This window comes from Annulohypoxylon truncatum, assembly GCF_022578515.1.
Source record: "Annulohypoxylon truncatum strain CBS 140777 unplaced genomic scaffold F4807scaffold_1, whole genome shotgun sequence".
Lineage (NCBI taxonomy): Eukaryota > Fungi > Ascomycota > Sordariomycetes > Xylariales > Hypoxylaceae > Annulohypoxylon > Annulohypoxylon truncatum.
The window spans coordinates 995,624-1,019,745 of NW_025953787.1; the positions used below are offsets into that span (position 1 = coordinate 995,624).

Below are 24,122 nucleotides of genomic sequence, written 5' to 3' on the forward strand. Positions count from 1 at the left end.
TGAATTTATAGCGTATGCAACACGTATGCAACCGCGTAGTGCCGAGAGGGTGTAGGGGGTTGGACCCTGACGTCAAAATCAATTGGAGCTTCTCCAAACCTCCAAATTTCCAAAACTGTGTTCACTTTTAAGCTTCTCGAGCTTCTTCTTAGGCTCTTTAGGCTGGTCCGAATAGACTCTTAGAAACTTCCTTATCATCTGCTCTTTGCTCCTTCTTATACGTAAGAAGAGAAAGGACACTACTTCTTCGATGCCATTATGGCATTGCCAAGCCAATTAACAGCGTTGCTGTCGTTTCTTCTTATTTCCTTATTCCCTATCTTGTCGGTATGCGAGGCGCAAGGTGAAGGTGTTCTCAACGCCGAGATTGGTCGTCTGAACAACCAAAGCCTATTATGGGGTCCTTATCGTCCAAACCTGTATTTTGGGGTTCGGCCTAGAATTCCAAAAAGTGTGACGACTGGTCTTTTATGGGCAAAAGTTGATAACTATGTCGATGTTCAGAACAGTAAGACAAATGAGCCCAATGCAGTGAATAAATAAACGTTCGAGTTCATTGTTAATTTAAACAAATAGGCTTCCGATACACATGTGAGCAGAATGAGGGAATGGCTGGTTATGGCTGGGATGAGTACGATACTCGAAAAGGTGGTGTCCAGCATATTCACGATGCTGGGAACAAAATCGACATCACCACCGAATTTGTCAAGATCCCCGGTGGCGGTCACGGTGGAAGCTGGGCAGCCCGGATCAAGGGTGAGCCTCGAGATGATGCACCCCTTGGTCTCAAAACTACGGTCTTATTCTACGTTGCCTCTGAGGCTCTCGGTGACACCGTTGAGGTCGGCAATGGCGATGATACCGGATTCGAAGGCGATGTGACCTTTTTGGGCAAATCCCAGTCTCTTGGGGACTTTAAGTTAGTCGTTACTAAGGGTAAGGGTGAGCACCCCATCAGCGCTCATCCTATATCGGGTAAAAGAGACCTCGAGAAGACTATCGTGCAATCGTTAAGCGTTCCTGAGGAACACTTATGGCAGGCCAAGCAGCTATTATTCCAACAACTCAAGGCCGGTGTAGATGAGATTATTGCGGAATACGGAGCTGACAATGCACCACCACCCTGGCAAGTCTATCTGCTCGCACACAAGCCCAACCCTGGAAACATGCATCTTGTCCAGAAGGTGTTCGAGGGACCTTTCGAGTTCGATATTCTCTTCTCGAGTGGCTCTGCCGGCGCAGAAACTACAAGCGAGGATTTGACCCGAGAGATCAAGTCAACAACGGAATCATTCAATGAGCGCTTCGCGGATGTCTTTGCTCCCCAGGCCCCCTTCAATGCCGACAAGTACCGCAGATTTGGACAAAGCATGCTCTCCAACCTTGCGGGAGGTATAGGATACTTCTACGGGAAGCATGTCGTTGATCGATCATATGCTCCCGAATATGATGAGGAGAATGAAGGTTTCTGGGAGGAGACTGCCGAAGCTCGCGCTCGCAGACAGGAGCAGCTTGAGGGACCTTACGAGCTGTTCTCTAGCATTCCATCTCGTCCCTTCTTCCCCCGTGGATTCCTGTGGGATGAGGGCTTTCACCTTCTCCCAATTGCTGATTGGGATATTGACCTGACCCTCGAAGTTGTGAAGAGCTGGTACAACTTGATGGACGAGGATGGTTGGATTGCGCGAGAGCAGATCCTGGGTGACGAAGCCCGAAGCAAGGTGCCTCCCGAGTTCCAGGTTCAGTATCCTCACTATGCCAACCCTCCGACCTTATATCTCGTCCTTGAGGTCTTCACGGAGAAGTTGATGAAGACGAACGGCAGCCAGAGTACGGGTAAAGAACATCTGTCACCCAACACCGTCCTCGAGAGCGCTCATGTGGACAACCCTGAATTGGGCATTGAGTACCTACGCAGTCTGTACCCTCTACTCCGACGTCAATTCTTATGGTTCAAGAAGACCCAATTCGGCGACATCAAGGGATATGACCGAGAGGCCTATTCTACGAAGGAGGCTTATAGGTGGCGCGGACGATCCGTCCAGCACATTCTCACGAGCGGTCTCGACGATTATCCCCGACCTCAACCCCCTCACCCCGGCGAGCTGCATGTAGACTTGATGTCTTGGATGGGTTTGTCGGCTAAAGTACTAGCAAAGATTGCGGATTTTGTCGGTCTTCCCGAAGATGTGCAGGAGTACAACAAGGCCCTCGACGGTATCTCTCACAACCTGGTAGATCTACACTGGTCTGAGTCCGCCGCCGCCTTCTGCGATGCCACCATTGATGACTTTGAGGAGCACACCTTGGTTTGTCACAAGGGCTACATCTCTCTATTCCCGTTCTTGCTAGGCCTACTAGAGCCCAACGACCCTAAACTTGGTAAAGTTCTCGACCTGTTAGGAGACGAAGAGGAGCTTTTCAGCCCCCACGGTATCAGGAGTCTGAGCAAGAAGTCTGAGTTCTACGGCACGGATGAGAACTACTGGAGGAGCCCCGTGTGGATCAACATGAACTACCTCGCCATTATCCAACTTCGAGTAAGCCTCCCCTCTAAATTATCCCATATTCCCCCTCGGAATTTAGTTTTTTATCGCTAACAAACGTTACAGAACTACGTCCTAAACACGGGCCCCTACTCTTCAAAGGCCAAAGACTTGTATGTCAAGCTGCGCAAGAACGTGGTCGAGACCGTGTACGACAGCTGGGAGGAGACTGGTTTTGCATGGGAACAGTACAATCCCGAGACCGGCAAGGGCCAGCGCACTCAACACTTCACAGGTTGGACCAGTCTCGTCGTCAAGGTAATGGCTCTAGATGATCTGAGCTGGTGGACTGAGGGTAGCCATGAGAGCCATGAGCGAGATGAGTTGTAGAAGTGTAGCTCTAGTCTAGTCTAGGGAGACTAAACTAACTAACAGAGACAAACTTATATTGACAACGTTAGTAGGTAGTCAATAAAAATTGACTAATGAAGAGATGGCTTATGATTCACCGCCCGCACTACCTTCTAGGTAGTACTTGAATAAAAAGAGCAAAAGTTTCCGGACGAAAAATACGATTCGATTTCATGCAATGCCGTGTGGTATCCTATTCTACTATGCGACTCTATGATGAATGAGCTGCGATTTTCCCGCCCGTACCCCTTTCCCATATTTTGTCGTTGAGTTGTACATCCGTCCATTCATATCTACCTTCGATAAATGCTCCGTTGAAGAACACCCATCCTAATCCACATAAGAGGTGCCTAATAACCGCAGATCCTTTCGAGAAAAAAACGTAGGCTCATAAAACGGTACATACACATATATGCCTACCTAGTAGCTTGCGCATGTGTCTGGACATGCGCAAACACACATCACGCCTCATCATCAAAAACGCCCAGCGGCCCCTTCAGCTTCGTAAACATCTCGTCGCGCTCGCCCTCAGCCGTACTCAGGGCCGTCACCGCACCCCCAGCACCTATATGCCAGACCTCGAGATCCAGTGGCTGGTGGTTCGCGGCGGCATCCGCCGACGTGGCCTCAACCCTCTCATCGTCCCAACGGAACAAGCTGCGGATAGTGACGCTCCAGTCGCCCTTCCCGGCGGCATCCATATAGCCCACAACGCCCGAGTACAAGCTGCGCTCCCGTCCGCCCTCGATCTCTTGCAAGATCTCGCAGCTGCGTTTCTTCGGAGCGCCCGTCATGCTGCCGGGAGGTAGGCTGGCCGCGAGCACGTCGAGCCCCGTCTTCGAGCCGTCCTCGGGCAGCCGGCCCTCGACGACGCTGATCATCTGGAAGACGCTGGCGTACTCCTCGACGATGTTGAGCTTGGGGACTTCGACGCGGCCGGGCCCGCACACGCGGTGTAGGTCGTGGCGCACCAGGTCCACGATCATCAAGTTCTCTGCTTCTTCTTTAGGCACGTGGAGGATAGCCTCTGCTTGCTCGAGGGTAGAGACCGCGCGCGACTTGCGGACCGTACCCTTCATGGGACGCATCGAGCATAGGCCATCCGCGCCAAATTCGAGGAAGCGTTCCGGCGAGCTGCTTATCAGCGTGGCACCGCCGAGCCGGATATACGACCCGAAAGGAGCCGGTTGACGCGAGCGTAGGGATCGATATAATTGCCACGAGCTTTGCGGCGGTTTACCGGGTTCTAGGGGGATTAGACGGGAAGACTCTGTGGTCGAAAGACTTCTAGGTCTCGTGATGTGCGTCTGGTCTGTGAGGCACAATTCGTACGAGTCGCCTGAGGCGATATAATCCTGACAAGTTCTCACTTTTGACTCGTATTCATCGGCATCTGGCACTTGTATGGATGCTTTTATAAGAGCAGACTTCGGCGTTGACGGCGGCGTCAGTTGACTTAGTTGTGCGCACTTATTAAAATCCACACGAAGTCCATCCAGCCAAGCTGTCGAAGTGTGGAGTTTCTCAGCGATGGAATCCGCCCATTTTCTCCCTTTAGATTCTGATGGCGATAGATATTGTAGACGTATGGCGCCTTTTGTGTGGTCTATGACAATACTTTTGGTAACCCAGGCAAAGCAGAGGTCTGGCCGATTATGGAGTCTCTCTTGGTTCGACTCGACGTCAATTCCCTCTAGGCCCAGCTCGTAAGTAGTGTATCCCATGAAACCACCAACAAATGGGCTTGAATTGTCCTCCACTGTCATTTTACGCATAGCCCAGAATTCGGCTAATAGCTGCCATATGGTTTGTCCAGGACCAAGATCGATCATTTCGGAGACTTCTTGGGAGAATAGTTGAGAAGTTAGGCCGCGTAAAATAACATGCCTGTCTCCTGTTCTGTATTCCAACTTCAATGCTTCACCTACGTCGAGGGCAATAATGCTGTATCGCCCTCGAACATCAGCCCCGATTCTGTTCGCTTTCGCGCTTGCAGAGTCTAGGATAATGAAATCCTTCTTATCACCTTGCAGTATCTCGACGACGTCTGGAGCTTCGATATGAATGGGGAGATTTAGAGTCCTTGAGCCGTAGTGGTAGCCGATCCCCGACGATGCTAGGTCATCATTGTTATTGATCCACGAGTCTGAATTGCTTAGGTCGGATACTGAACAGTCCATACTTTCCCCAAGGTTACCTGTGGTGAATCTGGGTAGCTCGGTAATGGGCCCGAGTGCAATGGGTATCGAACTCGTTATGCGTTTATTCCCGACATTCCATCGCATTGCTTCGTTGAACCAATTCTTGATAACCTGATGACCAATGGGCTCAGTACATATCGATTCGGGATGGTATTGTAAGCCCCAGAACGGTTTTGCTCTATGCTTCATAGCCATGAGAATTCGCTCTACACAGTCGCCTCGATCTTCATAGACCCACGCCAGGGGCACTACATCTGGGAGATGAGCTGGTGATGCCCATTTGGAACACGCCCACTTCTCCGCAGATATAGAGTCCTGCCCTATATCCGCGTGAAGACTATGGTAGAGTGTGGCCTTGAAAGGAGAAATACCATAGAAGATATTCCCCTCGTGTAAACTAGGCCGATCTGTTGCATGGTCGATTTCTCGAATCATGCCATGTAGACCAGTTCTCAATTTCTTCACAATACCACCACAGCTCACAACTAGGCTCTGAAACCCTAGGCATATACCCAGCACCGGAATTAGATGTTCTGGCTCAAGATCCCATATATATCTCATGAGCCCCACATCCTGGGCTAGTTCCGGTGAGCCGGGTCCTGGTCCGCAAACAACAGCATCGTAACGACGCAGGAGGTTAGTCAACTCCTGAGCAAAATTCGGCTCTTTCGGGTTGAGCTGAGGCGGATCAATAGGTAAGATGTCAACATGAGCATCTAGAGTGGTGGTTAGAAGAGAAACGATATTGTTGCTAAAAGAGTCGTATGCATCAATAAAGAGAATTCTTGGGGTATTCATATTCGTGGCGTTCGTGGCTATGAAAAGGTTTTAACCCTGACTTGGATGTGCATGATGAAGTCTTCTCTGTCTAAGAATAAGAACTTAATGTACTAAGTAGATTATGGTGTAAAGAGGTATTTATCTCTCATTCGTCATTCGCAGGATGAGGATGATAAGCCCAACTTAGAAGAATTTTCAGTTATTTGCTCAAGGGGTAACAGTCGATCTTGAAAGATGTTTGCCGCTGACAAGTAAATGGTAAGTACTTGCGGTACGGAGTATTTATTATAAGCTTAAAATAGAGCAACGAGTCCGGGCACGGACAGTGGATCAGGGATCGCTGTTGCCGATTCCTTTAGACTTTTTCTAGACTTCAACCTAAAGTAGTGTTGGCTAGACCGAAATACATTGTGAGAAGGCTCTGTCAACTTACATATTCTAGGTATGTCAATATGTACATTGAATATGTGGAAATTACCTACCTACCTACCTTTGCACACGTTCCTTGACATGCGAAAAGTAAGAGCAATTGAGTTCTAAACGGGATTCATGGTTGAAGTATCTAGACAGTTGACAACCTTAAAACGGCACCTATCTAGATGGATTTTTGTAACACCCATATGATAAAACTTGGTAGATATGATGGGCTATTTACTATAGTATTCCCAGTCACGATCTATCAATATGCATCCATCTCTGACTACAACATACAATACACAGCACTAGTTTTACGTTCCGTTGCACGGGTGGAGTTGGTACGTCTAGCACAGATCGACTCTGCACTAGTTATCTATACATTGTTGTCTATGGCACCTGTGATAATTCTAATGTAATAGTCCCCTTTACTCGCTACTCCAGTCTAAGCCGTACCGCGCGTCTGAGACCTTGTACTCTCGTAATGCCTTTAGCGCACCTTCGGCATCGGTTGCTGAAACCAAGATATCGGCGTTGCCTGCTTTTACAAAGCCCTCGTCCACCGCCGTCTTGATCCATTCTGTAAGGCCGTTGTAAAACCCATTGATATTCAGTAAGCAGACGCCCTTGCTGTGGATGCCTAGTTGATTCCATGTTGCCGTCTCGAGCAGTTCCTCCATCGTACCGTAGCCACCTGGAAGCGCGATGAAGCCGCTTCCGGGCCCACCCTCAATCACCTCTCGTGCCATCATCAATTTTCGTGTATGCATATCCTTGACAACCGTCGTTCGACCATAGATCTGTTCTTCCGGGACGTGATAACCGTTGGCGTCTGTTTTATCGGAATATGTCGAATCACGCTCCCATTTGACGAGTGCCTCAGGAATAATACCATGCACCGCATCGGGGCCTGATATGGATACTATCGTCTTGGCGACTTCTCCCATCAACCCCACTGTGCCACCACCGTAAACTGGATGATAGATATCAGCCATATATTGGACAGCAGAACAACCTAAATATATATCACGAAGGGATAGAAGAAGGGTAAGGCATACCTAAGGCGATGTTGTTCTTGGCCATGAGCTTGCCCAATTCCTGTGCCGCTTTAAGATAGGCCGGGTTCTTCCCTGGCGAAGAGCCGCAGTAGACGCAAATCTTGGCCTGGGCCAGCGTCACATTGGAGTTCGGGCCGGAAGCCATGATATATCGGATGTGTGCTTCGTAGGTAGCGTCCGCCAGAGATGGAGCGTATCGAAAATGAAAACCGAGAGAGAGAAAGTGCGAAACCGCTGGGCCGGAGTTGTTCAGGGACTGGAATGCCCTACTAGTAACTACTAGTCAACTAACTACCCGGGTATAGTGGTAGAGAAGCAAACAATGTCGTGCCTAAAAGCAACGAAATAAATCCGGATTGTCAAGCTACTAAGAGAGAAGAGCGAAGGGACTTCTATTTAAGAACCCGGAGAAGAAACTTGGTAGAAATATATCGAGATTATATACCTAATCTGTAATGTGTAATGGGCTGCGTTGGTTGTTTCGGGAGGAATGTGGTGTGTCGAGTCACCCGCAGAAATCCAGGAACTTGCAAACACCAAGGGAAAAGTATGGAAGAGTGAAGAGGAGTAGCTTGTGTGTGGCGGGAAGCGGCATCATGAATCTAAGTCAGGGTGTCAGGGTGGGACTTGGGCGTTGAAGCATTTTTGCTGCCCTTCTTTTCAACACAATTTTTTCTGCTTTAGACTGGAGTCACTCGAATCGATCTCACCAATGACGTATCCGGGTCGAAAATAAGGAGTTCGCGAGCTCAACAATTCGTTCTATTAGAGATCATCTTCGATGCATCTGCATTTACCGGGGGACCAATTGTAAACCGGGCCGGTGTGTTGCTACATTGTATTATAGACGAAAAATGTCTTGGGTTTTTCGTAACCAACTAGTTTTAAAAGTTAGGTAGTTGTCTCGAGTCATTGCAGCGTGGCAATGAATTCTGGCAATGATGAAGGAAAATGGTGAAAGATCATTGGATATCCCCTTGCCAGCTGACCCAAAAATGGCTTAAAGTGGCTTACCAAGCTGCGAAAGTAAGGCAAGAACCTTTGGATTCCATAGGTTCCATAAGTTGTACCTACCTAAGCGCACCTACAAGTAGTAAAGTTTAGGTGGTATGTCACTATCCCCCAACGACGGTCCCGCTAGGTACAGGCCAATGTCGTGCACCATCGTCGGCCTATGATTCGCCGGTCTCCCCGCTGTCGGAAGGGTTCTACGACCAACCAAGAGCTGGTTAGAACTTTACAGACCAGGATCTCGGTACCTCCAGCTACACAAATCTTATCAGCACATGTACTAGGTACACTATATTCTATTTTCTCCAGGCGACGTATTACTTACCAAATTCCTGCCAGACTCATCACGACCTCAATCAGTCTGGTTTCGACCCAAGGCAACCCACGCTTTGACAACTCGTCATTGCAATCTCTTGAGTCGGCATTCGGTATTACGGGCTGACCTCATCGTCAGTAGAGATGCCGGAAGACAATGCAGTCCCTCCGGGGGACGCTCGTGAAGAGCAAGGTGTAAGTCGACGCGTCACAGAGCCTCTTAGTTTAATGCGTTCATGACAACGACTTGGAGCTGAAGCTAACGTCTCTTTGTTTGGGTAGTCAATGATTTACAAGATTGTCCAGGGTCTAGCTTTATGGTTCGGTATGCAAATGTTGATGAAGCAATTCACAGGCGGCAACAATGCGCAGACGGCCACGACCCAGGATGCTTCTGGAAATGTTGTTCAGGTTCCTGCAAATACTGGCGACATACCTGCCTACCAACTTCGTCCCAGCAGCCTCGACGAGGGTGCCGTGTGGAACCCAATTCCACAGCGACTAGCTCCCATGTGGCCCACCGATAGCTCCCTCGATATTGTCGTTACACTCTCGTCATCCTTCGTCCCCGTCAAGATTTCTAGCGTGCCGGAGGAGTATGTGGCTCTCAACGAGAAGAGTTTCAAATTGGGCAACTCGACTGATACTCGAGTTGCTGAGACAACCTTCAGCGTGCCATCATCTGTCCAAAAGAATGGGACACTATGGGGGCATTTTTATGTCGGATTGACAGGCTCGAACCTTGACCCTAAGGAGCCAGGATATGATCCCGCATCCGCCTTCCACTTCGTGTATCCCCTAACTCAGTATATCCCTAAGAAAAAGGAAGCGAAAACCCGCAACCTCTTAGAAGATAGGCCAGAAGTGGAAGAGGAAGAGCTCGAAGACGACAATACTGGTCCGATCATCGCAAATTATTATCACCCCAACACCAGCTTGGCTTTTGTTCCTGACACCGGTATCGTCAACTACCCCCAATCGCATCCGGCTATTCGACAGTTTATTCATCCAGAGGTAGGGTCTCGCCTTCATTATACCAAATACAACAAACATCACTAATATTTTGTAGTCCACGGGTGCTCGCGATGGCTCCGGTCAAAACTCTTGGTATTGTATGTTTCCCTTTGCCTACCTAAGTACTTACTTATTTCACATTCATATAGGGGCTAACATATACTGTAGATCCGGTCTTGTACGTCAATACGTTCTGGCAGATGAAGAGTCATATGACCTTGCTTAATGAAACGGTCAAGACCCTCCCGCTACGCCTTGATTTAAGCAACATGAAGAATTGGAAATTCAACATACTAGCCTCCGTTGACTTCAACTCTAAGCAACAGGCTCTCCAAGCCGCTTATGGCGGCCCCATCCCAGGTGGTGGTGATGGAAGTGAGATTGAGATGGTTAAGGAGATGTTCCTGGATACGAATCCCTACCTCCTCGGCGTGACAGCCGCTGTGAGTGTTGCGCATATGCTTCTCGAGATGCTCGCGTTCGGATCCGACATCGCCCATTACCGCAAAAAGAAGGATAATGTTGGCATTTCGGTCCGTTCGATCTTGGCCAATGTCTTCATGCAAACCGTCATCTTCCTCTACCTGATCGACAACTCCCAGAACACGAGTTGGATGATTCTTGGTTCTCAAGGTATCGGCATCCTCATCGAGTTCTGGAAGATCACCACCATTGTCAATGTCAGGCTGCGACCAGCACCGCCGGGATCTTTCATACCGTATCGGATAGCGTTTGAAGATAAGTATCAACTCAGCGAGACCGAGGAAAAGACCAAAGAATACGACGAAATTGCGTTCAAATACATGTACTTCGCTGGTGTGCCTCTGGTCATTGCATATGCCGTCTGGTCTCTTCTCTACGAATCGCACAAGTCGTGGTACTCGTATATACTCACTACCCTCGTAGGATCGGTCTATGCCTACGGCTTCTTGATGATGGTGCCTTCACTTTACATCAACTACCGCCTCAAGAGTGTGGCCCATATGCCGGGAAAGGCCATGATTTACAAGTTCTTAAACACCTTCATCGACGACCTTTTCGCGTTCACCATTAAAATGCCGTTGTTATATCGTTTGGCTACATTCCGAGACGATATTATCTTTTTCATCTATCTGTACCAGCGTTGGGCGTACAGAATTGACTACACTCGTGTCAATGAGTTTGGACAAGGCGGTGACGACGAGCCTGAAGAGACCAAAGCAGAGCCCAAGCCTTTACTGGATGCTGAATCCGTCACGGAGAAGGTTGAAGGGGCCGCAAAGTCTAGTGGCGCTGACACGGGTGCTGCGAAAAAGAGAAAGTAGATAAGAGATTAATGAGAGATGGTGGCATGGATGTACCTACACTCAGGTCCTCACACCTTTTCAGGTTATGTACCTAGGCATGACTAGTTAACACAGAGATGTCTACGGCATCAATATAGCCTTTTCCGTATTAATCTATTCCGAGTTAACCGTGTTATATAAAGATTTGTATGGGCTGAGAGACAGCTTAAGGTCGCATCGTCTCCAATCACCGGCGGTCTGGAACCGAGGTGAACCACTTACCCAATATTTCAGCCCTAAATAGCTAACGATTTACTTGGCATCCCCGGTTCACTTTTGCGCTAAGATATAATGATTACCGGCCTTATGTACGAGATATGTAGGTCTTTCAATCTCTTGCTCCATGCCGGTCGTACACGTCGCAAGTTTGGATGACAAGGCGTTTTGCCAATTTTTACAGCTCTGTGTTTCACTTACAGCCATTTTAACCCGGTTTCTATAAAAAGGATGATCAATGGCCACCCTAATATAATTGAGGTGATGGAACAGCAGGCTTGCTTTTTCTCTTATATATCATGACATGTGCTTTCCATTCCAAGTCCCATGTTTAATTGATAACGGTATCTTATCATATGCCCTGCTCTATGCTTCATCGGTACTAGGTCATCGGCATAAACTTGGAAACGTCTACCTAGTCTAGCTGGGTAGGAGGGTCCCAACTGGAGCTTAGCTTGACGACACTTACGTATTAAGTTTCGACTTTCTGCAACACGCACCTGCAAGAGCAAACTCGGGAATAACCTTTCAACCGCGAAGGATTTCTAATCTTCTTTTCCGGAATCTTTTCCACTTTCCCTTCTTTTCGCCCACTCATCATATCAGAGGAGTTGGGGGAGGAGGAGGTGGTGATGCAGCACAACGACGAACAAAATTACGGATACATACTCTCGCACGTGCGATCGACTGCCCCTATCTCTCATTATCCAACTTATCCCGTCGAATCTGGAGGGAAGAGGACAAAACAAAACAGGATATGAGCCACGAGACCGTTGGCTCGCTGCTAGCCGTCATTGCAAACTCGCTTAATGATGGCCTGCGCATCTTGATGTTCGCCGACAAGCGGGCTTGGGGGTCTGACGAGTTCGAGCAGTTGCGCTTATTAGAGGAGACTCTCGATGAGGCCAAGAAGGACTTTCAGGAATTACCTACTCTTGTCAATGGCCGTTTCTACTATGAGAATGATCGCATAAGTACGCCTCTCCCATCTATTACTCTCTCGCTTCCCTACTTCCTCCTACCATTACTTCCTAGCTTGAAAATATCTATTCTCTGCCCCCATCCGCCACCCTGATAGAGAAGTTGACCCAAGAAGCCCAATCCTAATATCTTCTCTTTACGAACCGTAACAGACGAGTCCCTCGAAGACCTTCGAATTCTCTGCACGCGCTTCGAGCTACACATGCAAACCTTCAAAGATTGGGTGCGCAGCGGTACTACTATCGACCCTTCCTGGGCCCTCGAAACTCTCGAACTACGCCGTGATCTACATAGAGCTCAGTGCCGCGCCGCCCGCCGAATACACGCGGCACAGCAAGTCGACTCCGCCACCGGTAGTGAGAGAACACGATGCCTGGGCGCGCTGCAGGTATACCGTGTGCAAGCGCGGAGGGACGTGAGAGTTGAGGAGGAAAGGGAGATATGCGCACAAACAGGGCGATTCGAGAGATTTGGCGAGCGGGATGTTGCGTTCGTGTGTGATTTCTGCGATGGGTTCCTAGTCTGGGAAGACATGCGCGCCATGCCTACCACGCGGTTGCTCCAACCCCCGGTGCGGACGCAGACGTTGCCTACGCATAATACGAATACCAATGCTCCAAATTCCTCGACGAGCACGACGCCGACCCCGTCCTCAACACAAAGTAACAATGCAAATACAGATGCCCCCGGCGGTGATAGTGACGATGTTAGCCCCGCTATCGCAAATTGGCAGGCTCGTGGGATAGCCCTGTCGACCGGTGAGGCCAAGACTGTTGTGTTCGCTCCGGTAGCTATCGCAAATCACCTACCCCCCGAAGTAGGTGAGTTCCAATGCCGGATCCTATGCCCGCAGTGCGACGAATACTACTACGAGGAACAAGGTGATGACGATATGGACCGCGTGCGGTATACGCAGGATGACCGCGGGCTCGAGAACATGAAGGCGTTTCAGGAACATCTTGAGTGGAGTCATGCTTCTATAGTTCCGGACACGTCAAGTTGTGGGGTTATGTAAGGGGGAAGAGCAATCATGGAAAGCGAAAAGAGCTAGGGGGGGCGGTATATGAAAAAGCGAGCTGAAAAGAAAAGAGAATCTGGGCTGCGCACTGCTTATCATGTTAGGCGTTTAGAGAGAAGGTCGTAGATTGATCGTTTGGGAGGCTATCTGTTGTTCGTCGACTACGGGTCAGAAAGCAAAGGCGTTCAGGGGCCCAGGATCGAGAACCGAGAGCGGTCTCGTGGCATCTAACTAAACACGTTTGCGTAGGTATGTACGCGCTTTTCAACAAATTTCGATCAAGCATTTATCGAGTAGAGCATTGAAGGTTTTGGATAGATCCTCAAATATAATCGGGCTATCGAGTATACGCTTATTAAGGGAGCTCAATTACCAATGTCTCCTTACATGCTTGACGCCTCTGCAAATGCTTTCTATGCCAGTCCAAATCGTACACATCCATCAAGATCGACCACGTTTGCTTTCTGCGTGATTAGGTATATTCATGTCAATCGGTAATGTCTGTACATTCATGAGCTCGTCGCTCGTACTCTCGACGGACAACCCGTCGATTTCCCCCTTTATCACCACCACCAAACCCCGGTTCCAAAAGCAGCAGCCCAAACGCCGAGATCAAAAGAAGCGCAACCAAACAAAGACCAGGACGATCAGCACGAAGACGCCGATGGGGGCGTACTGCTTGACGAGCAGGTCCCAGTTGATCTTGACGGCGGCCTTGCGGTACTTGCGGCTGTCGTCGCGCAGGCGGGAGCTCATCTCGCCCATCTTGTCGAGGCTGTCGCCGCGGTAGAGCAGGTCCTCGATGTTCTTGGTCATGACCTTGGTGACGTCGCGCAGCTCGTCGTTGAGGCGGTCGAGGTTCTGCGCCGCGCGCGCGTCGGCGTACAGCGCCTTGGTGCGGCCGATGAAGGTGTCGAACTCCATGAAGGCGTACGGCCGCAGCGAGGGCGAGGTCAGCTGCGGGCCGTACGACTGCGCGAATTCGAAGGAGAGGTCGGAGAGGTAGGTGAAGGCTAGCTTGCGCGGGTACGACCGCTCGCTGATGCAGATGTAGACTACGTCGTTGGAGATCAGGTAGCTGGGGCGAAAAGTTGGTTAGCGATGGGTATGTATGGTGGGGAGGAGAGTAAGTGTGCAGAGGGGAGGGTGTGCTTAGGTGTTCAGGGGCGGCGCATACTGTAATGTGTAGTTGCCGCTCTCGATGCTGGCTTGGGGTTCGGAATTGTGGTTTAGTCGTCGTAGTATGATCTTCGTTTGTGATTTTACTTCGCTGAGGGATGACTCTGTCTGCCGGTGACGGGATTGTTAGTATAAGACAATGTTTAGGTCCATTGGTCAAATCGTAGATTCGGATAGAGAAGGATCTCTCCTAAAAAAAGGGGTGCTCGGTGCATACTTGTTCATCGTCTACGGATGCGCAAAGCATTAAGCCTATTTCATTGCTATTAGATTGGACTTAGATTTGATATGCCGCCTAGAGATACTACACACCGTCGCCCAGACGGGCTATCTGTGTTGACCTGATCATCTTGTTTGTGTGGTGGTCTGCGGCTTTGAAGGTATGCTTCTGTTAAGTGCTAGAGAGCAGTAGGAGGTTGATTGTGCGCTTGATAAGTAAAGGTGGTGATAATAGTTTCCGTGTCTGAAAAGCGTCGGCAGATGTGTATCGCAATGGTTTAGAAGTGAATCGAGTCTCCTTGGTCCTGTCTTTTGTTTAGATTCAAGAATTATTCCGCTTCGACATTAGAGTGCCAAATATGAACTGGGGTAATTATCAGACAAATGATGATGGTATATTAGCTTAAGAGAACAGTGCTCGATGTCTTCAAATAGAGCGAGTTGACTAACAATTCGTAGCTTAAACCTAGAAGTTAACAGTCTAGAAAGTTGGTTACAAGTTTTACATGGACCCTCCAGGCTGTCTTTCGACGAATTAGGAATGGCGCATTCGCCGCTTTTGCTCAGGCTCGGCTTAGTCTATTATTACCCACGTACCTGGAATACCTATGTCAGGTAACCGGGGGGGGAGGTGTGTGTGCGCTGATGTTAGAAAAAGAAATCAGGAGAAAAAGGAAATTGGACGCGGTCGGATTCGAACCGACAACTCTGGGGGCCGGAAAGTGAGACCCAGAGGGGTACCAGTTACACCACATGCCCTTTAAAGTGTTGTAGATGTACATATCACGGTATATATATTGACGTATTAAATAGATTATCTTCGGAGCGGGAAAACGAAGGTCCGGCCCGGATCGGTACACGTTTCGCCATACAAATCCACGTACAAATTCAGGTATCCCTCTGGCTCATGGTCCGTGCAACCTTAAATCCCTCGCCAAATCATAGCTGCCTTCTTCAATCAATTGTATAAGGCCTGAATCGGCGATATACATTACAAAAAGTTAGCTATTAGAAACGCGTTTCAAGACGGATTGAATGAACCAGGTTGCATCGACGTCACCTGAATATTTGTAGTGAAATAAGAGGTTGAAGTTGAACACAAGGAACGGGAGGCCACCTTCGGTGGCACAATAATCCCTGAGTTTACGCACGCGCGGTGATTGGCTAAATTTCTTATCGATACGCCAGCGCCGCTTCAACTTTTTTGATTGGGTGCATCCACCTTTTAGCTCCTAAACCCTGGCTCTCTTACGTGCCTCCGCGCTCTGACCACCAACCACCTACCCTCGCTACCTCGCAACAACTTATCTCCAGCGCCAGGTTCGATTCCAGCGTTTTGCAACCTTTTTTTTTTTCAATAAGCGCGCGTATGCCGTTACCTGCGTAGCGGGCTCTCGCTAACCGTTGATCTTATTTCCTTATACGTAGTATGATTGGTCGCATTGAGGTGGTCCGTGCCTAAATCCAGGGCTCAGGCTCAGTCTAAAAGCGGCGTGGCTCAGCTTGGCTTCCCATTCCGATTTGGTAATGCAACGTCAGGGAGGTTACAGGGATCACCAGGATAGGGATTGGGGAATTGATGTAGTAGGTGGGGCTAACCTGATGGAAAGAATGGAAAGAACCAATCCACCTATCGTTGGCACCGACCTGCCGATTGGTATTGCCCTTTTAGGCATCATACTGTATGCGCTCACTTATATGCTACCTCTCACAGCCTTCGCCCGTTTAATGTCAGGAATTGGCAAACATGATTTTAGAAATTATATATGATGATTCTCTACTATCAAAGTTCTTTGTACTCTGTACCTAGTACTTAACATAGGTACCTAATTATCGATAACCTGATAACCAAATCACGGTATCGACACCTTCTGAATATATAGAAGAAACTCCAGTGTAGCTTCCATGTTGTCTTTCATCTACTCTCTTTCCTTCCCAAATAGTTCCAGGTTACTTTTCTCCTGAAGTATCCAGGAGTTCCTCCGTTACTATTATTTCCCTACCTGGTATTTACGCTTAATTCTTCAACTTTGCAACCTTCAACTATGCCCCCGCGAAAGAAAAACGCCAGCGCGCCCGCAAGCAACCCCGGAGAGGCCACCAGGAGATCGACCAGGAATACCAAGAAATATAGCCCCACACCTATCCTTACCACTCTCGACTCCTCTGAAGACGAGATCTCATCTACTCGTGCAAATGTTTCCGTGGCTACTGGAACAGAGGATTCACAACAAGATGAACCCGGTGATACGACCACCGTTCGTACCACCCGTTCTAAATCCCACGCAAGCAGCCGCCCGTCAACAGCAAACAGCAATGGCGTCTCTCAGCCCGGAGTAATTTCAACTCCCGCCACGAATAAAGACGTAATGATGATCGATGTGAGCGACGATGAGGGGGAGGATGAGCTCTCTGGCCAGGGACCAGCCTTAAAGAAAACTAAGTCCGTAAAGAATACGCCGACCAGCGCTCGGAAGAGCAGGTCAAAATACGACAACCCCGATGAGATGCTAACTAACCCCCGGGCGCCGTTAGCTAAGGTCAACCTCCGGGTAAGTGTCCCATATATCAACACGTCCATTCAACGATAAAGTGATATATAAACGACTCTCTGCGCTCCAACATACTCTACTAATCTGTTTGTATACGTGTTAACATAAGATGCAGGATTTACTATGCAGCAGTAAGGCATGGGATGTCCTTAGTCCGGAGGAGAAGAAGTCGGTCCTGGACAAATTCCCAGATGAGAAGGAAGTTCTAGACGCCGGGACTGAGAACGCGAGACCAGACATCGCGGCACTCAGGAATAATGATAACTTCCGCCACGACGCAGCCCGGTACCAGGAAGACCTAAGAAAGGGGTGGCATGACCCGGAGTGGATCCGCCAGGCTCAAGCCGCGCATAGGAGGCGCGCGCTCGGCGACTACAACGAGTATCTTGCGGCTCGGTTTGAGGAGGACTGGGGTATACCTATGCCAAAGCAGAGAAATGGGGAGAATAATGAGGTGAGTAGTAAGAAGAAAGATATAACGAGGACTCCCGAGCAACGTGGGATATGGCTAATGCAAGTCCTGCAGATAGGGAACGATATTCTAAAAGACGGAGATAACGACAGCGACGATGATCCCGGTGCGATGCAAGGGGTCGAAACTAATGAAAGAGATCAAGCAGACAAGGAGGGGCCGGAGAATGAGGATAAAGTTCTGAAAGATGGACGTGAGCATCCTCCGGACACGGTGATGGCCTTATGAAGAACTACAGCAATTGTTGCTCTTGGAATTTATCTATACGATGAGACGATCGATACGATGTCTTGAAGTCTTGATGCTACTATAAGTAGCCCATTAGATGTGATGTCTTTGAGCTCTTTAGGAATAAGTCCACCCTTGATACTCACAAACACAATGCCGTAGTCGTCCCAATTCGTTTTTCATATATTATCCAACAGGCACGCAGCGCACTATTTACCCCCTCTATTACACTGGAAATCATCTCAATGAATGTATCAACGGCTAAAACCTCTACTTATCTACAACACATTGTATCCGCATACCTTATATTCCACTGAATCTCCTCCTATCGGGTTGGAGCGAAGCCATTATACTACCATTCTCCTTACCTTATCGAACGTATTCTAGTAGAAGATATGAATATCGATAATCTCATAACCTCCTATCAGACTCAACAAACTACACTAACCTTGGAAGTCAAGGCCGTGTTGGTACGGCTTAGCAATTCTACGGGTATTAATAAGCTTAGGGTTCAATTCCCTAGACGGCCAGATCAACTTTTTACCCCCTTTCCTCATTTCCCAATTGTCTTTATACCTAAATTTTCAATGAGCATTCGGCTTACAATTTATATCGTTTCCCATGAATTATTTGACAATTATTTATCTCATTGTCCATCACTCTCGGTTCCGTCCATTGCATTCTAGTAGGTAGATAGGATATATGGTATACAGGTAGGTAGGTAGGTAGGTAGGTATGCGTAAAATACAAATAAAAAAGACTTGGGATTATCGAGTTAACATTATTCATCTAAAACATGCCTACATAAGTGGAAGAATAGAAGATTAATGAACGTATCCCGTATCCGGGGATGAGGGCCAGCACTGTTTAGCCTGGGAGGATGATGCCCCCTTACAATGCACATCACCCACCGTGCTACATACACGAGCACATCTTTACACAAGATGCTATCTTCCCACGATAACCTACGAACCCATAGTTTACTTACCTACTACCTCATGGTAGCTAGCCAGATGTGGCTCAAGTGTGTCCCATAGGTACACAATCTCAACCTCGTATACCAAGGACAAAACGGCATACACGGCAGTTCCTCGGGATCGTGTAAGCTTTCAAAGATCTCATGATCAGTTACTGTTTCTAAATCTTTTGTACATTGACGTATTTTGTGTTTCCTCGCTCTACCCATTTTCCACCTTCCTTCCGCCCCTACACTTCGCTATGCCTCACTTCGCAATGTCCACGCAACTTCACCCCTCACATGCATCTTTCTTCACTCACCCTCCCTCCACCCGATCTACCTATCTATCGCGCACAAAAACCCTACACGGGCGTCTCGAATGCCAAATGCGCCTCTCCTTCGCGCCGAGCACCGCATCCATCATGATCTCCGTCTCGCTCCTCTCCCTGCCGATCTTCTTACCATCCCCACCTATACCCTTACCCTTACCCTTACCTTGATCGCCGCCCTTATCCGGCGGCGGCGCCTTCCAGAGCCTAGTCTCCTCGACCGACGCCGAGATCTCGAACTCGCCGCGGCAGAGCGGCATCGCGCCGACCGCGACGCGCGCCACTCCCTTGGGCTCGATCGCCGGCAGGCTCTGCTGCAGCGTGCCGATCCACGCGAACTTGCGAGTAAAGTCGAGCGCCACGTTCGGCGGCCGGTGCCGCAGCGCCGGCGTGAGCCGGAGCGTCGGGTAGATGGGCTCGTCCGTGCGGTTCGTCACCACGACCCGGATCTGCGCGAACTCGTCCGTGTAAAGCGCGGCGCCGCCCTCGCCCTCGCCTTCCCGCTCCTCCTCGGCGTCCCCGACGAGGGAGATGTCGATGCCGACCTCGTCGATCTTGATGGCCTCGATCATGCGGGGCGCGAGGCGCAGGCCGCGCAGCTCGATCGTGCCCTGCCTGGCTGGCCCGGACAGCGTCTTCCACGTGCCCGAGAGCTTTTCCAGGATCTTCTCTCGGTACCAGAACGCTTCGCGGTTGCCGCGCTCGATGTCGGGCGTGATCTTGCTGCTGCTGACGACGAATTGGCGCTGTCGGGAGGGGTTGAGCGCTGGTATTGACGCGTGTGGGTCGTCTATGTACACTCTCGGAACCGGGACGACGATGCGATTTGTATTTCCTGGTAGGATGTGTTCCTGGATCACGATGTCACCGTCCGCTTTGAGGCAGACTTGCATATCGCTTGGCCATGCGTTTCGGAGATCCAACAATAGCAAACAGTGGTCATCAGATAATGTAGATCCTGTTTCCGGCCCCTCCGCGCCCAGGCGAGACCAGATGGGTTTAGGCACCTCCCCTTTGATAGGCAGAACATCCATTCTCGCAAGTTCTACACTAGCGTTGACTGTTATGGTCAGGTCAAGGCAGACTTGCCGAGTATGGAATTCGTCAGTGATCTCGGATTGGGGTACACCCAAATGTGCGTAGTCGACTTGGATTGTCGCATCAGTAAGACCGGGTTTCCCGAGAATTTCAAAATCGAAAGTAGCTGTGCCTCCTGGAGCTATATATCTCTTCGAATCATCAATCTTGCGCAATCGCAAGGCTTGTTTCCTTGCCAAAATGAGTTCGTACTCATACAGCTCTGCAGGCGTTGCGTCTCTGCTTGTTAAGGCCGTTTGTAGAGGACCTTGTGTTGAGTCCTGAAATGAGAATAGCAGCAAATCCGCTGGCGTAGTTGATGAAAGGTTTTGAAGCGTCACGGAGAAGACCTGCCGTTCTCCTTCTAGGATCATTACCGAGGATTCGAAGAGGGTCGTAGACTTGATGACGACAACAGGCTGGGCGGAAATAACGCTCAATCCAATGCTATCTGGCTTTAATGGAGGTCCGGGGAAAGGTAGTTTCTTATTTTGCTCCAGTGCCACCAGTCCAATCCCTTTAATTTTAGTTTCCGTATCCGGAGCCCATGCTTGGGGGAAGATAGGGAACCTCCTTTCACGACATCCACGCACCTTCACTATGGCTCCGGTAATTTTCAAGTGGCCTGCGGCTGTAGGTGTGCCGGTGAGCTTTAGGATCTGTGTACGATATGGCCCTATTATTGTGCTCGTTACCGAGGATTCAAAATCGGCTCCTCCCGCATCTAATTTAATGCTTTCGATATCTACATCGATTTCATAAGGGTTTTGGAGTGTGATTCTGAAAGTTGCTGTCTCTCCCGCAACAAGTGTCCTCTCTACTGCCACTTTATCGGGTGCTCGTATGAATGGGTTATAGATGAAAGGGTTTACATCCTGTGAAGTGCGTGTTGTCGTTACACCCGGTAACACATTTTTTGGATGTGATGTGGGTGTCCTAGTAGGTGGTAAAGGATCCATCGTAATGCCTCGGACAAGGAATTCGTCCCAGTATTCCGCGGACAAATGTCCCAGGCCTAGCCTTTGAGAAAGGCTGGATGTCTTGGAAATGTTGGTCGCTAACCTGATCTGCTCCTCTCTCGTGATTGTAGGAGCTGCATCTTCTCGACGTGGCCCTGGCGCAACTCCGCTTCCAGCAGTGCGCAATAAATCGCTGGAGAATTTTAGCACTCCATTAAAGTCCGGTAATGCCTCGGAAAAGTTGATACAGGCTCGAAGAATATTGAGCTTGACATTACTCATACCAAATTGTCGAGTCGTCGATTGATTCTGGATCCTTGAGATGACCTTCTCATCCGTGTCGCTTATCCGACGCGACTCGTCAGAAGGCCCGCAGACAGCATCGTCGAAGTTAACCACTCCGTAAGTTCTGCATAGCAACCCGAGGAAAGCGTCGATTCCATGCTCTATATCCCCTTCACCAAGCTCAAGCGCCAATGCTCCATTACCATGACCGTTCATGGCGTTGAGAGCTACTAGACCAGCAGCTGGATGGATGCCGACTTCAGCGGCGCCTCGTGTCCTTGCCTCGACCAGTCCTCCAATTAATACCGATACCAATTCCCGCACAACCATAGCCTTTTTCCTATGAAATCCCAGTGAGCCAAGTACAGACGCAATTCCACTCAGAATAATCGCACGGTCTACAGTCGTGAGTAATTCGGGCGCAGAGGATGGAAAAGCTTTGAATAAAAGAGTCGTGATCTGGGCGCGAGGCGGAGTAATGGTTAGGCGTGGCGACGTGGTAAGGGATTTCATAGGCAATTTGCCGAGGACAATCCCGTCTAAGAACTCCTTATCTAGCTTGCCGTCACAAAGATGAATACCGGTGAGCAAAGTACAGAATCGGATAATGGACTCTGACAGCGGTAGTGGGGGAAGTTGTTCACCGGATATCCTAGAATATAGACCTACTATTCTCTCCAGGAGGTCCGGTAAGATAGTCTGGAGATTCCATAGATGCTTCGGCTGGTTAGGGTCTCCCTCATCAGCATCCGGCCCCTTAGTACTACTACTAATAACCTTGTCATTTGTAGGTAGGCATATTGTAGGAACCTGAAACTGAACGCCAATCCAGCCAAGTAGGAGTAGGCAAATTGTGATTAGCTCAAGCGCTTTACCATGCCACAGATGATCGTTGATCGATTTCGCAACGGTGGCACCCTCTGCAAGCTCCTTTAGCGCATCAGTCCATCGACCAGCTTGAAGGTATAAGGAACCGACTAGGATTATCGCTCGTCCTCGCCCCTTATTTCTGAATCTTTCATTTAAACCACCGGGACCGAAGCCTTGTACCGAGACCTTGTCTTGATTGGTTGGCTTCATGCCTCCGGCTGAGTCTGGTCGAGATTTCGGGTCGGGACTTGTCGCGTCAGAGACGCTCCCGTTCACGCTAGCAATATCATCAAAGGTAGTTGGCGGGTTAGATAGACCGCTACGATGTACGGGGGTCGTAGGTCGCGCCGAGGGGGTCGAGCTGTTAGATCCAAAAGGGAGCGATTTGAAAGGGACAGGCATTGACATACGGGCCTGGTTCCTATCCCCGGCGCCACTACTAGATGCCGACCTTGTAATAGACGGTATCGAATGCTGCGAGTTGCGTCGCGCTGCCGGGTTTGCATCATCTGAAGTCCAGCTAGAGTTCCCATTCAGGCCCGACCTCGCCGGAGTCTGACCTGGGGAATCTATCGTTGTCTTCCCCTCATAAGACTTGGCAAGAGTCGTCATCTCTGCTAGCAACAGGGATGATATATCACACATTATTGCTTTAATCGTGGTTCTCTTCGACTTTTCCACCGACGGTATCGTTTTGATGCCTTCGGGCATAGGGATCGTATTGTCGGTATGTGGCGCATAGTCGAAAATTAGCACCTCATGAGCGAGTATTTTTGGATATGCGTCTCGCAGATTCTCAAGCTCCTGGTATAGGGACCTTATGTTCCTCTCTGCCATGGTTGGCGCATAGCCGTTGGCCGACTGTCTCTTGCTGAACGCCACATTTTCCAGCTCCTTTCCGTCGGCGATGGCAATAAGAGCAAGAGGTTCGCGGAACAACTCGAAGGGGGCTAAAGCGAGATGTGAGGGGGGCGGCACATAAGTGATTAGATCGTAGAACATAGCACCGTTCGGAAAAGCAAGAGGAGAGAACATGTCTAGTGTGGGGGTTCGTTAGTTTTGCGGCCCTTCACATATTTTCAATAATTTGTCACTGCGAAGGAGCTTACTCCGGTTAGGTCGCCCATCGGGAGTGATGTCGCGAAGGTAGACGACATGTTCCTCGTTCAGTCTCTGGACGAAAGAGGAGAACCTGTCTCGCGTGATCTGGCCGACGGGCAAGACTAATGCCCGCACCCTTGCCGGGGCGACGGGTAACATAGAGTCCAGGCTCATCCTAACATCTGCCTCGACTTTATACCGACATGGCAGAACAGCCGCATGCCTACAGGAAACGGAGGGGTAGGGTAACTCGGAGTCGCGCGGTTCAAATGTTCGTTCGATTCTTAGACGAGCTTAAGTACGTCGCAAACGTCGTTTCAATGTTAAGATTTGGGGGGGTTGCTGGTTTAATCTCGGTATCTGATTGGCTCACAGACGAGTAGAATCATACGCGGGATCGTTATTAATACGTTCAAATGTAATGCTCTTCATAAAAGAAAGCTAAGAATTATGATGCGAACGAAGCCCAAGATCAAGCTCCTGAGCCTCGTGCGCCGTCAAAGATAACTAACCAATCAGGGTCCAGGGTAGTAAACAGGGGTAATCCAGAAAGAGAAACTGCCGTCCGGGGTTTGACAAGCATGTACCTACGTATCCAGGTACGTACATAGCATAGCACCTACGATCCGGGCAAGTGCAGTCTTAATATGATAATCAAATTCG

The 24,122-nt window shown here is 49.4% G+C and overlaps 8 protein-coding genes and 1 non-coding gene across 9 annotated transcripts; 4 read left to right on the forward strand and 5 right to left on the reverse strand.

The window, feature by feature from the left end:
• The first annotated feature begins 86 nt into the window (after nucleotides 1-86).
• F4807DRAFT_404699 (glycoside hydrolase family 63 protein) lies at nucleotides 87-3,051 on the forward strand. Its single transcript, XM_047996148.1, has 3 exons — nucleotides 87-508; nucleotides 577-2,540; nucleotides 2,613-3,051. Exons 1-3 carry the CDS (start codon nucleotides 259-261, stop codon nucleotides 2,874-2,876), a joined length of 2,478 nt encoding a protein of 825 aa, XP_047859349.1. The 5' UTR covers nucleotides 87-258; the 3' UTR covers nucleotides 2,877-3,051.
• F4807DRAFT_404700 (para-aminobenzoate synthase) lies at nucleotides 3,052-6,119 on the reverse strand. The gene has a single exon (XM_047996149.1). The coding sequence runs from the start codon at nucleotides 5,894-5,896 to the stop codon at nucleotides 3,359-3,361; it is 2,538 nt and encodes an 845-aa protein (XP_047859350.1). The 5' UTR covers nucleotides 5,897-6,119; the 3' UTR covers nucleotides 3,052-3,358.
• Nucleotides 6,120-6,625: 506 nt separating this feature from the next.
• Nucleotides 6,626-7,966, reverse strand: F4807DRAFT_9659 (uncharacterized protein). Its single transcript, XM_048003710.1, has 3 exons — nucleotides 7,796-7,966; nucleotides 7,351-7,616; nucleotides 6,626-7,265 (listed from the first exon to the last, which is right to left on the reverse strand). Exons 2-3 carry the CDS (start codon nucleotides 7,493-7,495, stop codon nucleotides 6,721-6,723), a joined length of 690 nt encoding a protein of 229 aa, XP_047859351.1. The 5' UTR covers nucleotides 7,496-7,616; nucleotides 7,796-7,966; the 3' UTR covers nucleotides 6,626-6,720.
• A 672-nt stretch (nucleotides 7,967-8,638) lies between these two features.
• Nucleotides 8,639-11,239, forward strand: F4807DRAFT_404705 (cleft lip and palate transmembrane 1). Its single transcript, XM_047996150.1, has 4 exons — nucleotides 8,639-8,871; nucleotides 8,959-9,690; nucleotides 9,746-9,788; nucleotides 9,859-11,239. Exons 1-4 carry the CDS (start codon nucleotides 8,821-8,823, stop codon nucleotides 10,992-10,994), a joined length of 1,962 nt encoding a protein of 653 aa, XP_047859352.1. The 5' UTR covers nucleotides 8,639-8,820; the 3' UTR covers nucleotides 10,995-11,239.
• A 40-nt stretch (nucleotides 11,240-11,279) lies between these two features.
• Nucleotides 11,280-13,608, forward strand: F4807DRAFT_404708 (uncharacterized protein). The gene is made up of 2 exons (XM_047996151.1): nucleotides 11,280-12,205; nucleotides 12,365-13,608. Exons 1-2 carry the CDS (start codon nucleotides 11,989-11,991, stop codon nucleotides 13,225-13,227), a joined length of 1,080 nt encoding a protein of 359 aa, XP_047859353.1. The 5' UTR covers nucleotides 11,280-11,988; the 3' UTR covers nucleotides 13,228-13,608.
• Nucleotides 13,609-15,337, reverse strand: F4807DRAFT_404709 (snare-like protein). Its single transcript, XM_047996152.1, has 5 exons — nucleotides 15,079-15,337; nucleotides 14,722-14,933; nucleotides 14,627-14,661; nucleotides 14,408-14,517; nucleotides 13,609-14,308 (listed from the first exon to the last, which is right to left on the reverse strand). The coding sequence occupies exons 2-5, from the start codon at nucleotides 14,756-14,758 to the stop codon at nucleotides 13,843-13,845; spliced, it is 648 nt and encodes a 215-aa protein (XP_047859354.1). The 5' UTR covers nucleotides 14,759-14,933; nucleotides 15,079-15,337; the 3' UTR covers nucleotides 13,609-13,842.
• F4807DRAFT_t8 lies at nucleotides 15,308-15,387 on the reverse strand. Its single transcript has one exon. It is a non-coding gene; the product is annotated as a tRNA-OTHER (tRNA).
• A 971-nt stretch (nucleotides 15,388-16,358) lies between these two features.
• Nucleotides 16,359-18,142, forward strand: F4807DRAFT_404715 (Asx homology domain-containing protein). Its single transcript, XM_047996153.1, has 3 exons — nucleotides 16,359-17,180; nucleotides 17,296-17,634; nucleotides 17,707-18,142. The coding sequence occupies exons 1-3, from the start codon at nucleotides 16,674-16,676 to the stop codon at nucleotides 17,878-17,880; spliced, it is 1,020 nt and encodes a 339-aa protein (XP_047859355.1). The 5' UTR covers nucleotides 16,359-16,673; the 3' UTR covers nucleotides 17,881-18,142.
• Nucleotides 18,143-18,987: 845 nt separating this feature from the next.
• Nucleotides 18,988-24,119, reverse strand: F4807DRAFT_404717 (Trs120-domain-containing protein; the record flags this gene model as incomplete). Its single annotated transcript, XM_047996154.1, has 2 exons — nucleotides 23,468-24,119; nucleotides 18,988-23,395 (listed from the first exon to the last, which is right to left on the reverse strand). Coding segments are annotated over exons 1-2 (4,379 nt in total), but the record flags the coding sequence as incomplete, so codon positions are not given.
• Nucleotides 24,120-24,122: the final 3 nt, after the last annotated feature.

Excerpts from the sequence above, each read along its gene's own strand:
- F4807DRAFT_404699 (XM_047996148.1), top strand. The coding sequence starts at position 259 with ATGGCATTGCCAAGCCAATTAACAGCGTTGCTGTCGTTTCTTCTTATT. Across the intron at positions 509-576 it reads CTATGTCGATGTTCAGAACA|GCTTCCGATACACATGTGAG; the intron begins GTAAGACAAATG and ends TTAAACAAATAG. Across the intron at positions 2,541-2,612 it reads TCGCCATTATCCAACTTCGA|AACTACGTCCTAAACACGGG; the intron begins GTAAGCCTCCCC and ends CAAACGTTACAG.
- F4807DRAFT_404700 (XM_047996149.1), bottom strand. The coding sequence starts at position 5,896 with ATGAATACCCCAAGAATTCTCTTTATTGATGCATACGACTCTTTTAGC.
- F4807DRAFT_9659 (XM_048003710.1), bottom strand. The coding sequence starts at position 7,495 with ATGGCTTCCGGCCCGAACTCCAATGTGACGCTGGCCCAGGCCAAGATT. Across the intron at positions 7,266-7,350 it reads CAAGAACAACATCGCCTTAG|TTTACGGTGGTGGCACAGTG; the intron begins GTATGCCTTACC and ends TCTATCATCCAG.
- F4807DRAFT_404705 (XM_047996150.1), top strand. The coding sequence starts at position 8,821 with ATGCCGGAAGACAATGCAGTCCCTCCGGGGGACGCTCGTGAAGAGCAA. Across the intron at positions 9,691-9,745 it reads GACAGTTTATTCATCCAGAG|TCCACGGGTGCTCGCGATGG; the intron begins GTAGGGTCTCGC and ends AATATTTTGTAG. Across the intron at positions 9,789-9,858 it reads CGGTCAAAACTCTTGGTATT|ATCCGGTCTTGTACGTCAAT; the intron begins GTATGTTTCCCT and ends CATATACTGTAG.
- F4807DRAFT_404708 (XM_047996151.1), top strand. The coding sequence starts at position 11,989 with ATGAGCCACGAGACCGTTGGCTCGCTGCTAGCCGTCATTGCAAACTCG. Across the intron at positions 12,206-12,364 it reads CTATGAGAATGATCGCATAA|ACGAGTCCCTCGAAGACCTT; the intron begins GTACGCCTCTCC and ends GAACCGTAACAG.
- F4807DRAFT_404709 (XM_047996152.1), bottom strand. The coding sequence starts at position 14,758 with ATGATCAGGTCAACACAGATAGCCCGTCTGGGCGACG. Across the intron at positions 14,662-14,721 it reads GATAGCCCGTCTGGGCGACG|GCTTAATGCTTTGCGCATCC; the intron begins GTGTGTAGTATC and ends GCAATGAAATAG. Across the intron at positions 14,518-14,626 it reads CATCCGTAGACGATGAACAA|ACAGAGTCATCCCTCAGCGA; the intron begins GTATGCACCGAG and ends CGTCACCGGCAG.
- F4807DRAFT_404715 (XM_047996153.1), top strand. The coding sequence starts at position 16,674 with ATGCCCCCGCGAAAGAAAAACGCCAGCGCGCCCGCAAGCAACCCCGGA. Across the intron at positions 17,181-17,295 it reads TAGCTAAGGTCAACCTCCGG|GATTTACTATGCAGCAGTAA; the intron begins GTAAGTGTCCCA and ends CATAAGATGCAG. Across the intron at positions 17,635-17,706 it reads GAAATGGGGAGAATAATGAG|ATAGGGAACGATATTCTAAA; the intron begins GTGAGTAGTAAG and ends CAAGTCCTGCAG.